Source organism: Rattus norvegicus, chromosome X, assembly GCF_021556685.1.
Source record: "Rattus norvegicus strain SHRSP/BbbUtx chromosome X, alternate assembly SHRSP_T2T, whole genome shotgun sequence".
In the NCBI taxonomy this organism is placed as follows: domain Eukaryota; kingdom Metazoa; phylum Chordata; class Mammalia; order Rodentia; family Muridae; genus Rattus; species Rattus norvegicus.
Window position 1 is genome coordinate 55967797 of NC_141554.1, and position 20518 is coordinate 55988314.

Here is a 20518-nt window from a genome sequence, read left to right on the forward strand (position 1 = left end):
ATATGAAGAAGGTTGTGTGTCCAAGTTTTAGGATAGTAAAACAAACCAAAAGAAAAGAAAATGAATATTAAGATATGGGAATAGTTTCTCACTCTTGTTTGTTCTCCAAATGAAAACACCTTTCTGAGTAGAACTGTCCTGTCTTTTTTTTTTTTTTTTTCAGAGCTGAGGACCGAACCCAAGCGCTCTACCACTGAGCTAAATCCCAACCCTGGAGAACTGTCTTCTTTAGAGTAAAATAGTCTCTTCATGATAACTTCACCATAGCATCATAGATTGTGAAAGTTGTGTCCTTACTATATAAAATGTTGTGATTTAACCCTTTTATTTCTTAAGTATGACAAATTATTAACAAACTCAAATAGTACAGGCAATATACACGCCAAACTAAACACACATTATAAAATTGCTCATTTTTCTATTACCTCTACCATTTTCCTAGTATCTTTTTATGATAAAATATGAATTTAAACATTTGTTACAACTTATGGTTTGTTCCTGTTTTATTCCTTTTATTTTTTTACAGCTCAGCCATTGCCCCTATTCTGCCCCCATCCCACAGTCCCTCATCCCATTTCTCCTCCCCTTTTTCCAAGAGGATGCCCCTAGCCCACTCCTGGCCAGACTTCTCCCTCTATAGGTCCTCAAGTCTCTAGAAGGTAAAGTGCATCTTTTCCCACTGAGGCCAGACCAGGCAGTCTTCTCTTATATATGTGTTGGGGGCCTCAGACCAGCTGATGTATGCTGCCTGATTGGTGGCTTGGTGTCTGAGAGATCTCAGGGATCCAGGTTAGCGAAGACTGCTGGTCCTCCCATTGGGTCATCCTCCTCCTCATCTTCTTTCAGCCTTTCCCTAACTGAACTACAGGAATTCCCAACTTCAGTCCAATGGTTTGGTATATCTACATCTGTCTCAGTCTGCTGCCTGTTGGGACTTTCAAAGGACAGCCCTGCTATACTCCTCTCTGTAAGCACATGATAGCATCAGTAATAGTCTGACTTTGGAACCTCCCCTTGAGATGGATCCCAAGTTAGGCATGTCAATGGACCTCCTTTCCCTTATGCTCTCCTACATTTTTGTTCCTGAAGTTCTTTTAGACAGGAACAATTATGGGTCAGAGGTTTTGGATGTGAGATGGTAACCCCACCCTTCCACTTTATGCCCTGTCTTTCTACTGAAGGTGAACTCCGAATTTCCTCATCCCACCGTTGGGAGTTTCATCTGAGGTTCCCCCACTTGATTCCTGAGAGTCACTTTGATTCACCTTCCAGATCTCTGGTACATTCTAGAGGATTCCCCCTCCCCTCTCTGAGGTTGCACATTTTCATTCATTTTGCTGCCCCTCAGGAATTCTGTCCTGTCTCACTCTTCCATACCTGATCATATCCCCCTCTTCTGCTCTTCCCCTCCTCCTCCCCAATCCCACTCAGGTCCCTCTTTCCCTCGGCCTCCTCTGATTATTTTCTTCTCCCTCCCGAGTGTGATTGAAACATCCTCACTTGGGCCCTTTTACTTGTTAGCCTTCTTTAGTTTTGTGGATTTTATACTGGGTATTCTGTACATTTTTGGGCTAATATCACTTATTAGTGAGTACATATCATGCATGTCCTTTCGGGTGTGAGTTATTTCAATCAGGATGATATTTTCTAGTTCTTGTAAAGTTTGTTTCTGAGTTTACCTATTATAGGAATTGTTGTTGAAATTCTTATTGCTTTTGATTGTTATAAATCTTTGTATCTAACATGGTCCTTGAGATGTTGTGCTATGTTATCATCTGTAAAATCATCATAAGTTTTGATTCATTAATGTAGCATCATTACTTTCTATCCAAACAACAAAAATAATATCAACTTCCTCTTAATGCTTGGTGGTGGAGATCTTTTAAGTTCTTCCTTTAGAATAAGTGTCCCATTATTGTTAACATTTGTTTGACTTGTGCGAGACTAATTTTTCCTTTATAATAGAAAGCTAATGGTAAATATCATAGCTTTCATGCTATATCTGGTAAGCCAGTCCTGCATATTATTTTCTCAGTTTGTATTCTATTCCCTCTCCATTTTACTTTATTGGACATGAATAATTTTCTGATTTGTGTTTAAGAGGTAAACTTTAATTTAAAATGTATTGTTTGTATTCAACTTGAAATTTCTTTTAAAAATATTTTAGTTCCTCATCCTTTTCTTTCTTCTATTGTTCCTAAGAAGATACCCGCTTCCTGCAAATCCTCCCCACTCCCTGGGGCCTCAAGTCTCTTAAGGGTTAGGTGCCTCTTCTTCCACTGAAGCCAGATCAGACAGTTCTCTTCTGTGTATATGCCGGGTGCCTCTGTCTAGCTCCTGTATGCTGCTTGGTTGGCGGTTCAGTGTCTGAGAGATCACAGGGGTCCGGGTTAGTTGAGACTGCTGGTCCTCCTACAGGGTTGCTCTCCTCCTCAGCTTCCTCTAGCCTTTCCCTAATTCACCTACATGGCTCCCTGACTTCAGTCCAATGGTTGGGTGTAAGTATATGCTTCTGTCTTAGTCAGAAATATGTAACCTCTGGAGGTAGGAAGTGGGGTACCCTCTGGAATTTGCCAGAGAACTGGGAGGTGAGAGACTCTCAGGACTCAAAAGGAGGGACCTTAGAAGAAATGCCTAACAGTGAGGAGAGGGAATTCATAGAGTCCACTTCCAGTAGAAAGACAGGGCACCAAGTGGAGTGATGTGGTTTCTATCTAACAGTCAAAAACTCTGAGACATACTCTGCAAAATGGAGAAGAGACTGAAGAAAAGGCAATCTAGTGACCAGACAACTTGAGATCAACCTGAAATTTCAATTACACTAAAACAGTATGACAGTGATCACAAGTTCCATCTATTATTTTGAAAAATTTGCCATTTCATGAGTTTTGTGCTTCAAAGCCCTTAAATTCTTTTATTTCAATGTACTTTTGTCTTCCAAATTGTTAATCTTAACAGTTACTCTAAATCAATTTTCATTCCAACTTAGAATTTAAGTTTATTTTATTTTGAAAAACTGAACTATGAAACTGCTGCATTGAGCCTATGTAGCTGTGCTCTTCAAGATGTATTTAGCAAGGAAGAAACCATCCATAATGAGAGTTAAATCATCAAGTCACTTCACTATTTCAATTTTCACCAAAGTTGATATGATCACTGACATCCCCTTTACTAATTTATTCTGGGATTTAAGATAATACTTGTGTTTTCCTACTGGGATGTTTGCCAAGAAGGAAAAGAGGATATAGATCAGCAGGATGTTGGAATGATTTAAAGTTTATATAATCATTTAATAGAAAAATGCTTAGTTTTCTGTTTGGAATATACTGTATAAAATTAATAAATTGTTGTAAGTTGAAAAGAATACAGGCAATATAAAATGATGTTAAGCAGACAGATATAGAACATCCTACATTATTTTTAAAGACTATAAATAAAGCAGGAAATATTTCGACTTTAATAATCATTAAGTATCTCTTAGAATAAATATTTCTTTAGCCTTGCTATTGATGATACACTCAGGATGATGTTCTATGAGATTGCATCATTGTTTTTACTATTCTTAATGGATTTAGCTCTAATTTATAATATCACACATAGTGTAGATAACTGTTATGGTAATGTAATCAGAAGACTTTATATTGGTATTACCAAAGTAATGCTAGCCACTTGCTATGAATCAACCAATTGAATAGCTGCTAGATTCTCCATATTCCATGCCATATGCTTGCAGTATTTTCAGCAATAGAGTCTCACCATCAAGATATGAATGGTAACCAAGAGCACTGGCAATAGCCTGTAGTATTTGAGGTGCTCTATGGGAAACCTGTGGCCAACAACTCAAGTTAGGTTGTTCACTTGATAGCCTATGATATCAAGCCAGGATATTATCTCTACCATCATATGGCAATTTCATTTAATTTTCATTTATATATCTTTTTTTACTCCATCTTTATTAAATTGTGTATTTCTTATTTACATTTCGATTGTTATTCCCTTTCCCGGTTTCCAGGCCAACATCCCCCTAACCCCTCCACCTCCCCTTCTATATGGGTGTTCCCCTCCCCATCCTCCCCCCATTACCACCCTCCCCTCAACAATCACATTCACTGGAGGTCCAGCCTTGGCAGAGTCAAGGGCTTCCCCTTCCTTAAGAAACTTCTGCAATATTAGGTTTACATATTTTTTTAAAGAAAGTTGGTTATGCTATTTGTCATCAGCTCTGGGTAACTTCCTAATATGTATTTGACGAAACACTGAAAACTGTCATTCATTCAATGACATGTGAGAATACCATTATCTGATGTCCTGTAGCTTTATGTTTGCTACTTAAGTTCTAGTATGCATTCTGACTAATAGGATTATCTGACCCCATCAGGTAGTCAATATTTATTGAGTGAATAAATGTTGCCCTTTTCAAAAAAAAAAAGAAAATTAATGATACCTACACTTAAAATGGTTAAGGTTGTTAATGATAAACACTTTCACTAAAATAAATACTAAAAAGAGATACTAAATGTGCAATCCCAACATCAAAAAGAATGACAAGTAGTCTTTTCAATATACATATTCCTAACAAGACACATAAATTTTATATTTATTTCTTCATTTGTGTTAGCTAAAATGTCATATCACTTTTCTCATTTTTTCCAACTTATTCCCTTGGTTCTAAATGAGTATAAATTATATGTTCATGGGGTTTTATATATAATTCATTCTCTTATCTACTTATTTTTCTTTGTGTGTGCCACATAAATGCATGTGCCTTTGAAGATGGAAAGATGGCAAGGATCTCCTCAAACTGGTGTTATAGGCTGTTATAAATTACCCAACATAGCTGCTGGTGACAGAACCAAGGTCCTACTTAAGAACAATATGTTCTCTTAAATACAGTGCTATCTTTCCAGACCTACATTTCTATTTTTACTTTTATTTTTCTGTTTTTATTTAATGTTATAATTATGATAGGCTTTATTTTCATGTGTTCACTTGATTATTTGTTCATCTATAGACTTGTTAAAAAGATTGAATATTATTATTTAAATATTAACACATGTTATATTATATTTTATTTTTCCATTTCAAGTTTATTAAATAATATTTACACATAGTTACAATTTTGGTTTAAAATCTAAAGGACATTTTGATGTGTATTTATCTACACATACTCTCCTTGTTAGTGAAGAACATTATTAGTACATTTTTCCCAATGTTGCTCAGTGTTTATTTTTTCCATTTTTTTTTAAATTGGATATTTCTTATTTATATTTCAAATGTTCTTCCCTTTTCCAGTTTCCTGTCTATCACCCCCTAATCCCTCTCCCTCCCCTTCTTTACGGGTGGTCCCCCCATCCTCCCCCCATTACCACCCCCCAACAATCCCTACACTGAGGGTCCAACCTTGGCAGGACCAAGGGCTTCCCCTTCCACTGGTGCTCTTACTAGGCTATTCATTGCTACGTATGCAATTTGAGCCCAGGGTCAGTCCATGTATAGTCTTTTGGTAGTGGCTTAGTCCCTGGGAGCTCTGGTTGTTTGGCATTGTTGTTCTTATGGAGTCGCAAGCCCCTTCAGCTCTTTCAGTCCTTTCTCTAATTCCTCCAAAGGAGGTCCTGTTCTCAGTTCAGTGGTTTGCTGCTAGCATTTGCCTTTGAATTTGACATGTTCTGGCGCTGTCTCTTAGGAGACAGCTATATCCGGTTCCTGTCAGCATGCACTTCTTAGCTTTATCAATCTTTTCTAGTTTTGGTGGCTGTATATATATGAGCCACATGGGGGACAGGCTTTTAAATGGACAAAACATGTTTTTATATTAATTTATGGGCTATTTTGGTAAATGGTAAAGTTTTGTTTAAATGTCAAATATGTTCATTCATTTTCATAGTGTCGCTTTTGTGCAATTTATTTTTCTTTCAGTGTATTTAGCAGTCAGAATAATCTTCTAGATTATCTTTAGGAATCTGAAAGTTTTATTTAAGGAGAAAATTTTAAAAATTTTACATTGTGTATCAAAAGTCACCTAGAAGTAACTGTGCATTTGAAATAGTATTTCTGCTTGTGGTAATATGGCCCCAAGGACAAAATAAAAATATGATAATTAGATCCATTATCCTAAGAATTTCATAAAGTCATTGTTTTTGATAGCTGAGTAGTACTCCATTGTGTAGATGTACCACATTTTCTGTATCCATTCCTCTGTTGAAAGCCATTTGGGTTTGTTCCATCTTCTGGCTCCTATAGAAATATTTGTGTGTGTGTGTGTGTGTGTGTGTGTGTGTGTGTGTGTGTGTGTGTGAAACAGAGAGAGGGAGAGGGAGACTGGGAGGGAGAGAGAGAGAGAGAGAGAGAGAGTGAGAGAGAGATAGAGAATGTTCACTGCAGAATTGAATTGAACATAGTCGAATTGAATTTAATGTGTATTATTATATAAACAAATATATAGTCACTGTCATAACCTTTGAAGATTTTTTAAAATGTTTTTTCATTAATATATAAATCCTAAATATATTTAGTACTGAAATACAAAGAGTTAACTATATATTTTAAATTTAAATATAAAACTATTCATTTTTGCTGAATTTATAAGTAACAAAACTGTACTTGTTGATGTTGGAGGATCTTGGGCATATGCATGCATCCTATCATACATTTTGATATATCTATTTTTAAGACTGTAGTGTTAGTTAATGTCTAATTTTAAAAGGCAAATCACTGGATCTTGAATTTATTCATGTAATAAACTGTTTCCTTAATGACTTATAATTACTGAGGTATTAGATGTACAAAGTACCTAGTTGCATTTTAAATCATCTATTGCAAATTAAAGGGGAAATGCAGAAAAATTATTCTTCCATATTTATGTTTTACAATTATAATATGGAGGATCTCTATTTACTTTTATAAGGAAATATTTAATTTGCAATGTTCATTTCTTTCTTAGGAAGTTTGGGCATGCTGGCATGAGTTATTGTCATATTTAGAGAAAGCAAACAAGTGGCTCAATGAAGTAGAATTGAAACTTAAAGCCACTGAAAATGTTCCTGCAGGAGCTGAGGAAATCACCGAGGTGCTAGAAGTAAGTTGTGAATTTATCTAAATGATTTGATGTATACAGCATTGAAAAGATTTAGTTCTAACAAGAAGATAATGTTTTAAATTGCAAAATACCTTCACTCCTGGTATTTTCGACAAACCCTTTGTTTCCTCTAGAATCCTTCCAGGTCTCAAGAACCTAAAGGGGAATGTTTTGTTTTCTCATCTTGGACATTTTTCTTTTTATTATCTTTCTAATTTCTATGTTCATATTTTGCTTGCCTACATCTACTACAAACTTCTAAAGACAGCTTAACATAAAATTATTTTAAATACAGATGCACAGCTTGCTAATGAAAAGTTTTTCTATTTTTAAAGCTATATATTATTTGAACTGGAACATATAAAATTATTTAAAATAATTTTAATGACTCTTTTAAGACTTTAATATACATTATAAATACAAGTATACTTTTAGAATACTCATAAACACAATTTTATTATAATTTTGCATATATAAAGTATAAATTATATTATCTTGATGCCACATTTTAGGTAATGCTTTGGAAAAGAAGTGGAACGTTCATGTGGAAGCTAAAAAAAATACCCGCAACCCCATGAAAAATCATGAAAATAGAAGGGGAATTATTAGGAAAGAGAAAAGTGGGAGCTGTTATGTGGGAAATGGGAGTGATGTAAATATGACCAAAATGCATTAGACACATGTGGCAAATGTTAGGCATACCATTATTTGTATCATTATTCATGCTAATAAAATATAGTCCATTCAGAGGAGACTGGTGAGACATCAAAGGAGAATGTTAAGGAAATAACAGCAAGTCCTTATTATTACTATTTCCTTCCTATTAGCTATTACATGTAAATTGATTGTTTGGTAAGGTTGGTGTGGCTTATTCTTAAGGCACTTTAAATAGTAAAATAATATACATGTATTTGACGAGATTAACAAAGCTGTTGCACTTCTAACTTTTCTTATATTTAAAGATTTTCATAAATTCTAATTTTTTAGTTATTGTTGTAACCTTTTATTTTTAGATTGCATTTTATCATATTCTTCCCAGTACCCCAACTACTTCAAGATCCTTTGTGAGAGAAAAAAATAGTTTACCTTTATTTAACAAGTTGACCTTTTAGTTAATTAACAGGTTATGCATTTTGTTGGGACATAAAGAGAAAATTCTCTATGAAAAAATTTAAAACTGAAACATTTATACCACATAATGAATTGTATAAAAGAAAAATCAATACTAATATCTTGTATTACAGTTATGATGATTTTTTCTTATGGATTTTAGATATCAAAAGTATATTTTAAAAATGTAACTGGGAAATAACTATACTAATATTTATTAAAAATTTAAGAGCAAATATATTGAAGTTTTCAGCTTTTCAATAGTAATAGACACATAGGAAAGACACAGAAACATCTCTTGGGACAGTTTCATGTGTTTTGACACAACAACCCACTGAGAGAATTGTTGAAGCCTTTATCTACCTTTTCTATAGCTGTGAGATGCAGCTTATTACCTAGAATGCATAAAATTGACATTGAGATTATTTTTGTACAGTATATCTGAAAAAAACCTAAACATATTTTCAGTTAAGGATTATAAGGCTGTGAATTATAGAAAGATAGGAATGGGTTAACTGTATGACCCAAAAACAAAATAAACATTTTCTCTACACACACACACACACACACACACACACACACACACACACACACACACACCTCAAAGGAAATTACCCAGAAACTACAATGATCCAACTATTTAATAAATCACTAGGTGATATTTTTGTCAAATGTCCCTTCTTGACCCTAAAGAAACTTGTGGTCATTTCTATTAACTTTAAGTCCTAACATGACTAGGACCACACTGCATCTATGTGAAAACGTGTGAAGAGTAAAGGGGTTTCTTTGAAAAGAAGTGGTCTCATGACCTTCCACTACACATACTTTCAGAATCACTTTACCTGCATGACACTGACCATTAAAAAAAATAGAGGAGGTTCTCACTGAGAAAATGATAAACCATTATTTTAAAGTACAGCCCACAATGCAAAAATAGCTCTGTGAAAAAACATGTGCAATCCTTGTATTTGTTAAACAATAATGTTTCTCCAAGTTTTATTATCCAAATTAAATTTTGGTTTACATTGCTTATGGCTAAATTGTATATAAATGAGAAAATACTGAACATTGATTATAAATTCAATGTATTTAGAAAAAGAAGACAAATGTTAATTGTTGGCATTTTTTTTCAGTCTCTTGAAAATCTGATGCATCATTCAGAGGAAAACCCAAATCAGATTCGCCTATTGGCACAGACACTTACAGATGGAGGAGTCATGGATGAACTGATCAATGAGGAGCTTGAGACATTTAATTCTCGTTGGAGGGAACTACATGAAGAGGTATGAGGATAAGTGGAAAATTTCTTTAATCTATAGTTTATAAATGTATGAGCTAGACAGCCTTTTCCAGTACACAGAAAAATGATTTCAGCTCAGGACAGTCTCAGATTTTACAGCAGTGAGTGAATTCTTTTGACATGCGTGTGATTCTTCTTAGAAATACATGGTTTTAACAGGAAGTATGATTTTTAGCAGGAAGCTGAGACATACCAAGAAAAAAATACCATGACACGACTTATAAACTAATATTTAATGTATTCTCTTGGTGTTCTTATTGCTATGATGAAACACTGTGACCAAGTCAATTTGGGGAGGAAATGGCTTATTTCAGGTTACACTTCCATCACTGAGGGAAGTCAAAAGAGGAACTTGGAGATAGGAGCTGATGCACAGGTCATGGAGGGTGCTGCTTATTGGCTTGCTAATCATTGCTTGCTTAGTCTGGTCTCATGCAGAACCCACTACTACCAACAAAGGAACAATACTACCTTCAATGGGTTTGGTCCTCTCAGAGTCAATCACTAATTTAAATTATGCAGGCTTGCCCACAGCCTTATATTGTGGAGGCATTTTCTTGGTTGAGTTTAACTAACTCCTTTCAAATGACTCTAGTTTGTGTCAAGTTGACATAAAGCCATTGAGCATATATGTTATTTATATTGTATCCTGAAGTAACATGGTTGAATTACTTCACCTGAAATAATATGTATTATTATGTAACTTTCTTTATCTTTATTCCCTCCCACTCTTTTCTATTTTACATTTTAGTTTGTCCCCCATATAATTATTTCCACACATTGATTGTGATCATTAATAATTTGCTAATAATATATATTTCAATTGGTACACTTAAAATTGTATAGTCAAAATGATTTAAATTGTTAATATATGCCTTAATAAATATTCTCTTGTTGTGAAGAGAAATCATGATGATGTCAACTTTTAAATAGGAAAGCATTTAATTGGGATTGGCTTATAGTTGGAAAGTTTAATCCATTGTCATCATGGCAGGAAGCACAGTGGAATGCACACAGATAGGGTGCTGGGAAAATAAGTTGAGAGTTCAACATCTGGATCCATAGACAGCAGGAAAAGAGAAAGCCACTCAGTTTGGTTTGGGCTTCTGAAATTGACAAAGCCTTAATTATGCTCTTTCCTCTGGACCAAGCATTCAAATATCTTAGCCTATGGGTCAATTCTTACTCAAATTACCATACTACACACACACACACACACACACACACACACACACACACACACACACTCACACACACGTAGGCATGTTTTATATACATATATATATATATATATATATATATACGTGTGTGTATATGTATATATATATATATATAGTATTCTTATATGAGGATTCATATATATGGCATGACATACCTAACAAGCAAACAAAATAATCTATATCTTCAACTAACACAATATTCCTCATAGTCTTCTAAATCAAAAAAATAGATTTGTCCGAAGAAAACATGTATAACGATACGTAGTTTATAATCAGTTTCCTGAACATTTCTACTTCTGAGATACTGTTAACCTTTTTGTTTACATGTAAAATTCACTATTGACCTTATTATGTGAATTTTAGTTTATCAAAAATCCATCACTTCCATAATGTGTACAAGGTATAAGATTTCACAAAAGGTATGGAGGAGAAAAAGATAGAAGGTTGATTATATATTTATATAATGACAGGAAATTCCAAAGTAGGAAAACTTGTCTTCATCTTTATTTAATCTATGTAAGCAGATGTTATTACACATTGGAAAGGGGGATATTTTAACAGTATTTTCCCCTTCAATGTTTAATTCACTCTACTGAATGTAAATAAAATTAGATATTTCTAGATATAACTTGAGTGATTAATTATTTGATTTTGTTATGGAATTTAAATGCCCTTTTTACTAATATTTGGGTGTTATTACCAAATAAGAAATTGTGATTTAAATTAACTAGTTCAAGTCTTAAATAAACTTAAAAACCCTACTCTTAATATTTAGCAACTGTACACTTTCAATTCATTCTGTTTGGAAAGTAGACTTTTATCTCACCAAGTGTTTGTATTATACTTGTGTATTCAATAAACTCAAGATCCAAAACTCTTTTTTTACCCCAGACATTAATTTATGGTTATACTCTACCTGTGATAATAATATAATCTGAATTTCTATAGTCCAGAGTTGTTAGTACATGATTTTTAATAAGCAAAGATGTGTAATGTAAACAAACAAGCAAAAAACCCTCTAATAATATTGAGTTAGTTTTAAGTCTGGTTTGTATACCCAGGGAGACCCAGTGAGAGTTTGATAAAATTTTCAATTATTTTTTCACCTGCAAATAGTTATCAATTGGAGATAACTTCTAGATAAGGATGGAGGCTTGTGTTTAATTGCCCTGTTAGCACTAGTACCTCTCATCTGGATTAGACCTGGGTAAGCACTGCATACTAACATACTCTCTATGAGTTCACAGTCCAGTTGTGTCTACATGGCCTTCTTTTCACATTTTGTTCAGTTTCCATTGGCTATTACAATCTATCTGCCTCTTCTATAGAGTACAATTTTATCAAGGTATCCCATTTAGCACTGAGTGCTTCAGGGCTTCTCACTCACCATGTAATATCTGACTGTGAGTCTCTATTTTTCCTCAGTTGCTGTAGGAGGAAGCATCTGTGATGATGGCTAAGCAATGCACTGACCTATGAGGACAGCACGATATTCTTAGCAGGCATTTTATGGGTGTATACCTTAGCAGAACTATAGCATTTGGTTTTCCTCTTGGTCCATTTCCTACCTAGCATTAGGTCTTAGCTACCTGAGCAGTGTTAAGCAAGAGTTCTATCTTATGCATTGAGCCTCAAATCCAGTCAATGAACTTCTGTGCTACTATTGCAAGAGGATACTTTGGAAGCAAGTCAGCATTATATGCAGATGAAAATGTCTATTAGCTGTGCTGGTGTTTAATTTTTGCCTCTGTCAGTATAGACGGTATATTCTAGTACTATATATAAACAGTGTTCCTAGAAATGAAGGCTCTAAGTATGCACTTCTGTTCAATAACCTGGATTATTGGGGGTTACTTTTTATTGGTGATTTCATTTATTTGCATTACAAATGTTATCCCCCTTTCCAGCTTCCCATCCTCAAACCTCATATCCCATCCCCAATACCACTGTTTCTATGAGAAAGTTCCCCCACCCACCCACTTTATCCTCACAGCCCTAGCATTATCCTACACTGGGACATCAAGCTTTCACAGGACCAAGGACCTCCTCTCCCAGTGATGCCTGGCAGGGCTATCCTCTGCAACATATGCAGCTGGAGGCAAAGATCCATCAGGGTATACACTTGGGATGGTGATTTAATCCCTGGGAGCTCTGGGGTGTGGGTCTGGTTTGTTGATATTGTTCTTCTTATGGGGTTGCAAACCCCTTCAGCTCCTTCAGTCCTTTATCTAAGCCATCCATTGGAGTCCCCATGCTCAGCTCAATGGTTGCCTGTGAGCATCCACCTCTTTATTTGCCCAGCTTTGGCAGAGCCTCTCAGGAGACAGCTATATCAGGCTCCTGTCAGCAACCACTTCTTGGCATCAGCAAAATTCTGGGTTTGATATCTGTATATGGGATGGATCTCTAGATGGGACAATCTCTGGATGGCCTTTTCTTCAGTTTCCGCTCCATATTTTGAACCCATATTTCCTCCTGTGAGTATTTTGGCAACCTTTCTAAGAAGGACTGAAGCATCCACACTTTTATCTTCCTTCTTCTTGAGCTTCACGTGGTCTATGAATTGTATCTTGTGTATTCCGAGCTTTCAGCTAATATCCAATAATCAGTGTATACATACCATGTGTATTCAGGGTGTTTTAATCTAGTTACATCCATCTGCGTAAGAATTTCATGAAGTCATTGTTTTTAATAGCTGAGTAGTATTCCACTGTGTAGATGTACCACATTTTCTGTATCCATTCCTCTGTTGAAGGTCATCTGGATTCTTTCCAGCTTCTGGCTATTATAAGTAAGGCAACTATGAACATAGTGAAGCAGGTGTCCTTGTTATGAATTGGAGCATCTTTCAGGTATATGCCTTGAGGTCATATAGCTTACTCCACACGTAGTACTTTGTCCAATTTTCTGAGGAACCTCCAGACTGATTTCCAGAATAGTTGTAGCATTTTGCAATCCCACCAACAATGGAGGAGTGTTCTTTCTCCACATCCTCCCCAGCATCTGTTGTCACCTGAGTTTTTGATCTTGGCCATTCTGACCATTGTGTTGTGGAGTCTCTTTTGATTTGCATATCCATTCTTTTTGTCTATGTCTTTTTATTGGAGAATTGAGTTGATTGATGTTGTGAAATATTAGGGACCAATGATTGTTGTTTCCTATTATTTTTGTTGTTAGAGGTGTAATTATGTTTGTGTGGACATATTCTTTGGGGTTTGTTAAAAGAAGATTCTTTCTTCCTTTTTCTAGGGTATAGTTTCCCTCCTTGTCTTGGAGTTTTCCACCTATTATCCTTTGTTGGGCTGGATTTGTGGAAAGATATTGTGTAAATTTGGTTTTTCGTGGAATTTCTTGGTTTCTCATTTATGTTAATTGAGTGTTTTGCTGGATATAGTAGCCTGGGCTGATATTTGTGTTCTCTTAGGGTCTGTATGATATCTGCCTAGGATCTTCTAGCTTTCATAGTCTCTGTTGAAAATTCTGGTGTAATCCTGATAGGTCTGCCTTTATATGTTTCTTGACCTTTATTCCTTACTGCTTTTAATATTCTTCCTTTGTTCTGTGTGCTTGGTGTTTTGACTATTATATGAAGGGAGGAATTTTTTTTCTATTCCAATCTACTTGGAGTTCTATAGCCTTATTCTATGTGAATGAGCGATTCTTTCTTTGAGTTAGGGAAGTTTCCTTCTATAATTTTGTTGAAGATATTTACTGTTCCTTTAAGTTGGGACTCTTCTCTCTCATCTCTACTTTTCATTATGTTTAATCTTTATCCTTACACTTTGTCCTGGATTTCCTGGATGTTTTGTATTAGGATTGTTTCTTGCATTTTGCATTTTCTTTGATTCTTGTGGCAGTGTTTTCTATAGTATCTTCTGCCACTGAGAGTCTCTTCTATCTCTCGTATTGTTTGTGATGCTTGTTTCTATGACTCCTGAAATCTTTCCTAGGTTTTCTATCTCCAGGGTTGTCTACCTTTGTGATTTCTCCATTGTTTCTCTTTCCATTTTTAGATCCTGGATGGTTTTGTTTAATTCCTTCACCTGTTTGGTTGTGTTTTCCTGTAATTTTTTAAAGGTTTTTTGTGTTTCCTTTTTAAAGGCTTCAACCTTTTTACCTGTGTTGTCCTGTATTTCTTTTAAAGAGTTATTTATTTCCTTCTTAAAGTCCTCTAACCTCATCATGAGATTTGTTTATAAATCTGAATCTTGATTTTTCAGTGTGTTGGGATATCCAGGACTTGCTTCTTTGGGAGAACTTGGTTCTGATGATGCCAAGTGGCCTTGGTTTCCCTTGCTTAGTTTCTAGGGTATGCTTCTTCCAACCTGGTTATCTCTGGTGTTAACTGTTCTTGCTATCTCTGACAGTGGCTTAACTCTCCTGCATGCCTTAGTATCAGCACTCCTGGGAGACTAGCTATCTCCTGGAGAGATTTGGGTACAGAGAGCTGTGGCACAGTGTCAGCTCCAGGTACAAAAGGAAACCGGAAGAATCCTGTCCAAGACTTTTCCTTATTTCCTGTGTCCTAGCTCTGGGTGGGTTCCTCTTGAGCCAGGTATTTGGACAATGTGTTGGTCTTTCCTGTGCTCTCAGGTGTGTTTGCACTCCAGGGAGACCAGCTCTCTTCCAGCGGACTCTGTGTACAGAGCCCTGTGGCACAGGTCAGCTCCAGGCACAGAGGCAATTCCAGCAAGCTCTTTTTGGTATCCAGCAATATTGTCTGGGTTTGGTGTTTGTGTATAGGATGGATCCCTAGGTGGGGCAGTCTCTCGATAGCCTTTCCTTCAGTCTCCGCTCCACTCTTTGTCTCTGCATTTCCTTTAGATGGGAACACTTCTGTCTTAATATTTTTGAGATTGGTGGGTGGCTCCAATCCCTCAACCAGAGGCTCTGCCTTCTGGATATCGTTTCTATAGGTTCTCTCTCCCCTTTGTTGGGTGTTTTAGTTAACGTGATCTCTGTTGGGTCCTGGATAACTCTTGCTTTCCTGGCATCTAGGACTTTTTAGTGGCTACCCCCATTACTCCATCCCTCTGCAACTCATAGATCATATGAAGCTCAAGAAGGAGGGCCAAAGTATTTTTTGAGGAATGCGAAAGATTTAGAACTTTGTATTTGAAAAATAGTTGAATTTTGTAAGCAAAATTTCAAGTAGGATCCTGGAATAGATTTTAGAGGTAAACAATATTTGCAGCTGGGCTAGAGATATTTTTTTGTTTTTTTATACTTCTGTATTATTTATTTTCCTATTTTGTTTCGATTCATTATCAGAGACTTATTTCTGTAGTTTAGCTAGACTTGGCAGGGAATGAGGAAAATATGGATCCTAAAAACCTTTAGTGGGAATGGAGACTACAGGATAGCACTGTAGATGCTCTCCTGAGCTACAGAAGACACTGTCCTGTGTGCAAGATGTCTGCAAGTCAAAGGAATTAGAGTTGATCACCATCAGCTATGAAGATAATCTTGTTGGTCTTGCCATTCCCCAAACTGTCCTGGCTTCCACAATGGCTTTCACCTTCTTTAAGACCACCTGTTTGCCATTCATCCACTCAGTCTTGGAATTCAGGTGAAAAACTAGGAAAAGTTGGTGCTTTGTCCAGCATATCTATGGACAAGCCATCAGGACCTGCTTGCCTCAGGTTGAAGTTCTCACCCTCAGATTTCATTCTGTATATGGATATGCTACTAATGTCATTGCAGCCTGTGAAGTTGCCACACTGTCAAATGAGTTCTGCAATAATTCTGTGAAAGGAGCAGCCTTTACACCCAAATCCTTTTTCTCTGGTTATCAGAGCACGAAAGTGCTGTCTTTGGAACTTAATTTGCAAACAGCTTGAAGGAGATGAGGCCCAAACGCTTGCTGTCAGCCACAATGTCAAAGATCATAGTGAGGTTGACTGTGGCTGCAGCAAGCAGTGACAGGGCATAGCATCATCTGAAAAGCCAAGACTTTCATTCTGTATAGAAGTAGAAAGAGGGGAGAGTAAGAAGAGATGGGGAGACACAGCATGACTGCAGTGCATAGTTCATTAACTGCTTACCCAGAGTTAGTGCCCTAGGGCTATGTCATTTATAATCCGGTATTTATTTGCAGGGGGAATGTGTGGGAAAACACCCTTTAAAGTTGTTTCTTTCATTTCCTTTCCACTGCATTACTAAAAACTTATGCCTATGCATGGAATTCACTGAAACAGTTTTATCCTGTCCTTGCATCATACTTTATTTGGCAAAGTTTTATGCTATAGAACATGAAATCTATGCGGAAGTTAGTCTCTTGATGACAGTGTGTAGCATAATTTATTTATTTTTTTTATTAACTTGAGTATTTCTTATTTACATTTCGAGTGTTATTCCCTTTCCCGGTTTCCTGGCAAACATCCCCCTAATCCCTCCCCCTCCCCTTCTTTATGGGTGTTCCCCTCCCCATCCTCCCCCCATTGCCGCCCTCCCCCCAACAATCATGTTCACTGGGGGTTCAGTCTTAGCCGGACCAAGGGCTTCCCTTCCACTGGTGATCTTACTAGAATATTCTATGAGGTCAGAGTCCAGGGTCAGTCCATGTATAGTCTTTAGGTAGTGACTTAGTCCCTGAAAGCTCTGGTTGCTTGGTATTGTTGTTCATAAGGGGTCTCGAGCTCCTTCAAGCTCTTCCAGTTCTTTCTCTGATTCCTTCAACGGGGGTCCCGTTCTCAGTTCAGTGGTTTGCTGCTGGCATTCGCCTCTGTATTTGCTGTATTCTGGCTGTGTCTCTCAGGAGCAATCTACATCCGGCTCCTGTCGGCCTGCACTTCTTTGCTTCATCCATCTTGTCTAATTGGATGGCTGTATATGTATGGGCCACATGTGGGGCAGGCTCTGAATGGGTGGTCCGTCTGTGTCTGTTTTAATCTTTGCCTCTCTATTCCCTGCCAAGGGTATTCTTGTTCCCCTTTTAAAGAAGGAGTGAAGCATTCACATTTTGATCATCTTGAGTTTCATTTGTTCTAGGCATCTAGGGTAATTCAAGCATTTGGACTAATAGCCACTTATCAATGAGTGCATACCATGTGTGTTTTTCTGTGATTGGGTTACCTCACTCAGGATGATATTTTCCAGTTCCAACCATTTGCCTACAAATTTCATAAAGTCATTGTTTTTGATAGCTGAGTAGTATTCCATTGTGTAGATGTACCACATTTTCTGTATCCATTCTTCTGTTGAAGGGCATCTGGGTTCTTTCCAGCTTCTGGCTATTATAAATAAGGCTGCTATGAACATAGTGGAGCACGTGTCTTTTTTATATGTTGGGGCATCTTTTGGGTATATGCCCAAGAGAGGTATAGCTGGATCCTCAGGCAGTTCAATGTCCAATTTTCTGAGGAACCTCCAGACTGATTTCCAGAATGGTTGTACCAGTGTGCAATCCCACCAACAATGGAGGAGTGTTCCTCCTTCTCCTCATCCTCGCCAGCATTTGCTGTCACCTAAGTTTTTGATCTTTGGGCTAGAGATAATTGATATGGTTATGACAAAGGCTCTTGCTACCTTCTGCCCTGGACCTACGAATTTGTTTCTGACTAAATTAAAAATTAATGGACCAAATTCTTTGGTGGAGAAAATTTTACAGCAACATAACTTTGCATCTTTGGTGTGGTTGCTATTGATAATGCCTATTCAGGTATTAGTAAAAGTAAACAAGTGGGGCAGAAAGAAAGTCAAAATGTACAGGTGAGAGAGGAAAATAACATTATGAAGTCTACTGTTACATACAAGAAACATGCTCTAAGAGAAGCTACAATTGTTAAGCAGATTAATACTCTTAACTGAAGGTCCACTTTACACTGTGACAAAGAGAAAAGGTGTCTGAAACAATGGAGACCTGTATTAAAAACCTGAGAAGACAGGAGGCTTTGAGAAACCATTTTGTGAAGCTTTGAAACTGAAGCTTGGGTTGTTATTGTTGTTCATTGTGTTTTTCTTTCATTACAGTGACAGACATGTCTCTAACATAATTTCTAACTAATTCATTGAGTATATGATCCTGGGTAACATTTTGAGTTTTCCATTTCCTCATATGTGATAACTGATATAATTCCAAAGAATTATTGTGACATACTTATTGGGTAGGGAGCCACTAGGATCATAGCATATATTCAATAAATGACATGATTTTTTCTTAATTTTTTCTGGATTATATGTTAAAGTATGCATCTTCTAACAAATAGACACGTGCAAATATGTTTAACTATAGCATTAAGGAAAACAAATATATTCTAGTATTAAATGCAGCAAAATCTGCATACTTGTAATAGTTCAATGCAAAGCTAACAGGATTGCACATGTACTCCTTATTAAGGAGTAGAAAATTGTTTCAAAAGTGTTAAAGGATAAGCACTGAGTAAGAAAGCTATTTAGTAAGCAATCAAGCATTTTGATGGGTAAAAAAAGTTATTTTCTAAGTCTTAACATTAGGTGTTTTCCATACTTGCTGCTGCAATCAAGTAAAAAATGCTAAAAGAACACTAAATATACATTTGAAATGAAGTTGAAACTAACACTAATCTTTACTATGAGTATGTGAATGATATATATATATATATATATATAACATTGTAGAGATTTAGCATTTGAAAATACAGTTTTATACTTTTTTGAAAAACTATATTCTCTCCTAGATAATACCATTTAAATTTTTGTGCTGATATTTAAATATTTTTTGGGAATTTAAATGTATTTTTATAATTTTTAATATAAAAACTTCATTCTTGAAATACTTTGTCCACATCACTGTCATGCCTCCCTTTTCATTCAAGATTTTCCTGTTTTCTTCTGTCTCAAATTATTTATTTGTTTATGTTATATATTATAAATATGTATATACACATATATATGCATATTATATATGTATATAGATGTCATATATGTGTGTATGTGTTCGTGTGTGTATAAACTACTGAGTTCATTTGATATTGTATATACATTTGTCCTATGTTAACCTATTGGAATATACTTCGCAGGATGTCATTCATTAATTTGCCCTCATTTAGCAGCCACTGATCAGTTATTCTCTTTATCTAAACTGATACCATGCTGTATTTTCCATGTCAGTATTTTCATGACATATGTCCTAATTGTTCTGGTCAGACAACTATATTGTTGAGATTTTGGGGATATATGTTCTCTGTCTTGACGAAGTAACACTATGGAGCTACAAGAATCTTGCTCCTCAGGCAGTTGCAATCATTCCTGACCCCCATTTTACAATTTTCACTGGTGTTTAGGGTTAGGGATCTTGTTGCTGACATGTTGGCTTTGTACTTCTCTCTTTGTTATTTTGTTTGTTTGTTTGTTCAGTTTTGTTCTTGACCAACTGATGATTAGAAACCAAGACTCAAGAATATAAATTGGGTAGTTGCTGGAATTACTTAGATAATTCAGAAATGTCTAATCTAACAATGTCAGTAGTTCTATTACCTTTGTTATTGTCACTGGCTATCTAGTCAGGATATGTTATATAATAGTCAAGAGAAAGAAAGTAATTATGGTCAAGAATTGTAACTTTGTTTATAAGTCATCATTTGTTTTGTTATTTCCAGGCTACAGAAAAACATTTTCCTTTATAAACTAACTACTATTTCATCTAAAGATGAGCTTTAACCCATTTTCTTCTCAATTAAATGCTTATGTTAGAGACTTGAAGGGGTTTTTATTGCCTACCTAATGTTTCTTATAGCTGCAATTATGCAGAGGTAAGGTAACGTTCAATTGCCTGTAAAATCAATCATACAGCCAGGGATTTTATTGCCTATGAATATTTAAAAGCGATGTGCT

General features: G+C 36.0%; 1 protein-coding gene across 8 annotated transcripts in view; it reads left to right on the plus strand.

Moving 5' to 3' along the window:
* Dmd (dystrophin) overlaps positions 1 to 20518 on the plus strand; it is a 2349574-nt gene that overhangs the window by 981567 nt on the left and 1347489 nt on the right. For all 8 annotated transcript variants that reach the window (XM_087599109.1, NM_001370876.1, XM_087599108.1 and 5 more), the window contains 2 exon segments: positions 6941 to 7075; positions 9319 to 9468. In XM_087599109.1, the coding sequence (XP_087455235.1) occupies positions 6941 to 7075; positions 9319 to 9468 (285 nt within the window).